At 31.4% G+C, this 4,590-nt stretch overlaps 1 protein-coding gene across 1 annotated transcript; it reads right to left on the reverse strand.

The window, feature by feature from the left end:
* Positions 1–2,993: 2,993 nt before the first annotated feature.
* LOC114637426 (olfactory receptor 4P4-like) lies at positions 2,994–3,929 on the reverse strand. The gene has a single exon (XM_028785652.1). The coding sequence runs from the start codon at positions 3,927–3,929 to the stop codon at positions 2,994–2,996; it is 936 nt and encodes a 311-aa protein (XP_028641485.1).
* Between the last annotated feature and the right edge of the window lie 661 nt (positions 3,930–4,590).

Raw genomic sequence — 4,590 nt, forward strand, 5'->3', positions numbered from 1 at the left:
CATAAGTTCACTACAATGTTTTAAATTAATTTTAATTTATATTTAAATGACTACAATTTGGCCATTTGTTTTATCTTCACTTAATGAATTTTAGCTATTTCCTTGCCTTCATTCTTTTTTATGGAGTATTACTATATTATCTTTTACATCTTTAATAAGTACCATGAAGAAGTTGTTCCAAACTAGTTTAAGTTCTTCACAACAAATCTGAAATCTCACAATTTGGTACAAGTGCTCTGAAATCATCCTCTGCAGGTTTAGGCATCTATGATGGATTCATTTGGTGAATAATAATTATTCCAAACTTTGGCATAATTTGCCTTACATAGACATTACTTAAAGTGTGATTGTATTCTTGCTAGTGCATTCAAACACTATGGCTAACAGGATTTTTAAGGCCAGTTAGACTCATAAACTTACTACTATATGAATTTATTAAATGATTAAAGAAAAAAGTAAAAGGTTTGTGTTACCATGACAACAAAGATAATGTTAAGTAATAACAATATTGTTAAAAGTATTCTTTAACTAATTATAATATTTCCACAATATTTTAAATATCACATAAGGCTTTTTGCTCAACTATAAAATTTATATATAGCTAAATACTATAAGGATGAAGGCAATAATAAAAAACAAACTACAATTTCATTGGACCAAATAAAAAAAATGTTTAAAGACTACTAATATATAATCCATGTGAAGTCAGTTTTGCCTAGAACAAAGCAGTAAATGAAATGAAATAAGAAGTATGTAGGCTCCAGATCTACAAAGACCTATGTCAAATCAATGCTTTGTTTAGTCTCCCATTTTACAGATATTTTCTTATTTAAGATACTTTTATCTATGTAACCTTTATTTTTCTGAGTGACAGAGCATTTATAAAGGCCCAAAACTTTAAAAATCACGAGTATTGATTTTATTTTGTGACCCACTGATCTTAAACATGCTGCCTATGGATCCTGGTGAAGTGAGCATAAAATAAACATAGGGACAAGTGTAAATTGCATTTTGATTAGTGTTGTTGGACACCTATTATATGTTTATTGCAGTTCATCTTCTCAGAACTGTGTATTTCATCAGCAAGTAGACTGAGTTGTTCAATCTCGTCTCACTGAGGCATTCTACTATTCTCTGTGTATTATAGATACCACCCTTCACTCCATGGAGAAGACAAAAATTGCTATCTTAACAGCCATTAATTGTCCATAGCTCTTATCTAGGGTTAGGTACTTGTGATATTTCTTCCACCCATGTTAACATGCCAAATAGTATTCCCATTGTTCAGGCCTTGTACAGGAAGGCGTTTCAAAATTTCCTGTAGTTCTTTATAGGTTTTGAGGCCTGGTGGTCCATCTAGCACTACTCCATCTCCATCAGTCATTGCTGTGTATATATTAGTTGTCCATAACTGGTTCATAATTAGGGAAACATATTGGAAAGAATTTAAGGGTTTACCTTTTGAGTATTTCTGTAAACACAATATTACAGAAAACACTCTAATCCTTTGGGTTTTACAATATTTTCAGCCACTTTCAATAATGTTTCCCAAACCTTAGCTGTCAGAATAATTTGTAGATGTATCTATTGAGACAGGATTCTGCAACTCTGAATTTTGATACGAGTAGTGTTCAGTAATACTATCTGTATTTTGTAGATTTTCATGTTCCTGCATTTTAGTATATAAAGAGAAAGTTCAGATAATTTTTAGAAATTAAACTGTTTTAGTTAAGTAATAGTTGCAGGTTCTTCTCAATATTCATGACTTTACTGAGTAGTAAGTTAAGTTTTTGGTATTAAATATCATTTTTCTCTTATGAAGTGGGTCTTATGTCCAATTAGAGAGCTGGGGATTAGTGTCATCGTATACCTGCCACGACTGTACCCTTTACATTATTGGGTCTTGCTGGTCATTGAAGTGATTCATAGGTATTGTGGCTGAGTAGGACTGTTAATTGCTTCCTTCTTTGAAAGCTTGCTTTGTTCCTACTGAAACCAGGAAAGCTAATTCTCAGGGAGGAAATATTCAGGTCAGCTCATGCCCAGGGGTCTCTGTACACTATCTCTCAAATGATTAGTCTCTTCATCAATAGGCAATTGCTTCTGGGATAATCCTTCACAGAAGGAGAAGAAGAGTAAAGGGTATGTGTTTATAACAGAGGGTGATGGACTATAACTGACCTGACTTTAGAAGAAAAGACTATTTGCATTCAGGAAAGGAATGTTGACAAGGGAGAGAGGAGAGAGGAGAAAAACAACTGAGTAAGAAATAATGTTAAAGTATATAGGCATCCATCTATAAAAACATCACAAAGAAACTTTGCAATACAATAAAAAACACCAAAACATTAATTAGCTTAAAAATTTAAACTGAATATAGTTTCTTAGTTCTTTGCCATCAGAACTTGAATGGAGTCATTTTAAGGCCTATATTTTCAGGTCTGTCTTGTATGAAATGATTTACTCAAGTGTATATATTAGACATCTGAACTAATAAAGTTTTCCTGTAATAAGATAAAATCTATTATTTTTCATCTTGATTTCCCACAGTTTATGTTTGATGAGAGGAAAACCATGATATAATTAAGTTAAAATTGTCACCATACAAGATTTATTTACATATCTTATTAGACTATGAAACATATTATTAAAAGCATTTATCTTAAAATAATATCCATCTATTTAATTTCTGAATTATGTATCCTGAAATATTTTTATCATCATGTAAACATTCAAATACAAAATTTAAGGTTCTAAAATAGCTTGGAAATTTAGTATGCTTTGTAGTCACCACTCCATCACCCCCAAAACTATAATATGAAAGACATTATTCATTCTCAATTGCATAATAAAATTTCATTTTAATATTTTCTAACCCTATCTACTCTTCCCTTTTTGAGTGAAAAGTTGATGTTCAATAGTAAAATCTTATACCTCTCCTTGTTTTCAGAGCCACTCTTATTACTATATGAATTTGTTTAACATATTACAAATTAACAATGTTTCTCTTCTGAAAATATCTTTTGACACCAAACCTTTTTCATAGCCTTTTTCATTTCCACATTTCTTAAAGTATATATGAGGGGATTGAACATAGGAGCAATGATGGTGTAAAATAGAGCAAAGATTTTGTCCTCAGGAAAAGTAGTAGGAGGTCTAAGGTAAGCAAATAGGGAAGGTCCAAAGAATAAAATAACCACAGAGATATGGGATCCACAGGTAGAAAGGGCTTTGTGTCTTCCTACTGCAGAGTAATTCCTTAATGTGAACAGTATAACTACATATGAACCGAACAAGATAACAAAGGTTACCAAAGCAATCAGTCCTGAATTGGCAACCACCAGGACACCAACGATGGTGGTGTCAGTACAGGCAACTTTTAGCAAAGGGAAAATGTCACAGTAGTAATGGTCTATTTCATTGGGACCACAGAAAGGCAAGCAAATTAGCAAACAAAACTGAGAAAAAGAGTGTACAGCCCCACCAACCCAAGAAACCCAGATCAAGATATGGCACCTGTTTCTGCTCATGATGACCATGTAGTGGAGAGGCCTGCAGATGGCCACACAACGGTCAAAGGCCATGGCTGTTAGGATTAAGACTTCAATAATACCAAAAAAATGCATGGCAAAGACCTGTAGCATGCAGTTTGTATAAGAGATGTATTTTCTTTTCACTAGCAGATCTCCAATCAATCTGGGTGTCACACAGGAGGTATAGAAAATGTCCATAGAAGATAAATGAGTGAGGAAATAGTACATGGGTTGGTTGAACAGAGAACTGCATCTAACTGAGATAAGGATCAGCAGATTTCCACACAAAATGGCAAGGTAACAGAGTGAGAAGAACACAAAGCAAAACATTTGAATGTTCTGCTTAGAAGACAGCCCCATAAGAAGAAATTCTGATATGTTCCTCTTGCATTCCATTTATTATACTCTGTGCAAGAATAGTTACCTACAGAAAAGACAATATCAGAAGCAACAATTTATCTGAATCACAACCATATAATTATAAATACTTTCCTAACAAACCATAGAAGGTAATCAATTCAATAAATTAATTATTTAGTTGCTGTTAAATCCTATTTGTTTTGTCCAATATCTTTATTATTTTTCTCAAATATTATAATCATTAATAACATAAGATGATGTTTTATTATTTTTAAGATATGTTAAAATTACTAACCCCCTCTGATTGTATTATTTTTATTTACAATAATATGAAATAGCTAAAATTAGTTTATGCTATGTAGAGAATTTATCTCTTTTATTATTTAAATTATACAGTTTGTGTATACAAAAATTTTATGTTTTAGATAATTTTCTTCTCAGAGCATATAATAGAAATTTAATTTTCTATAGATAATTTTAATTGTATATACTTATCTATTGTTAAAATAAGGAGGTATATTATTGATAAAATAATCCACAAACATGGTGAAAAAACTTGGCAGGATGAGAAACAGATTTATAGTTAACAAAAATATAAAATGCTGGCTATGTAACAAGACATTTAAAATTTTAAAAATATAGTGACAGTTGCTAATTTTGATAATACATATAAATAATAAAAATATTTTTCTTACTG

Source organism: Grammomys surdaster, unplaced genomic scaffold (assembly GCF_004785775.1).
Source record: "Grammomys surdaster isolate TR1022 unplaced genomic scaffold, NIH_TR_1.0 125284, whole genome shotgun sequence".
In the NCBI taxonomy this organism is placed as follows: domain Eukaryota; kingdom Metazoa; phylum Chordata; class Mammalia; order Rodentia; family Muridae; genus Grammomys; species Grammomys surdaster.

What these genes read in the sequence shown, in the direction of transcription:
- LOC114637426 (XM_028785652.1), bottom strand. Translation starts at nt 3,929, where the DNA reads ATGGAATGCAAGAGGAACATATCAGAATTTCTTCTTATGGGGCTGTCT.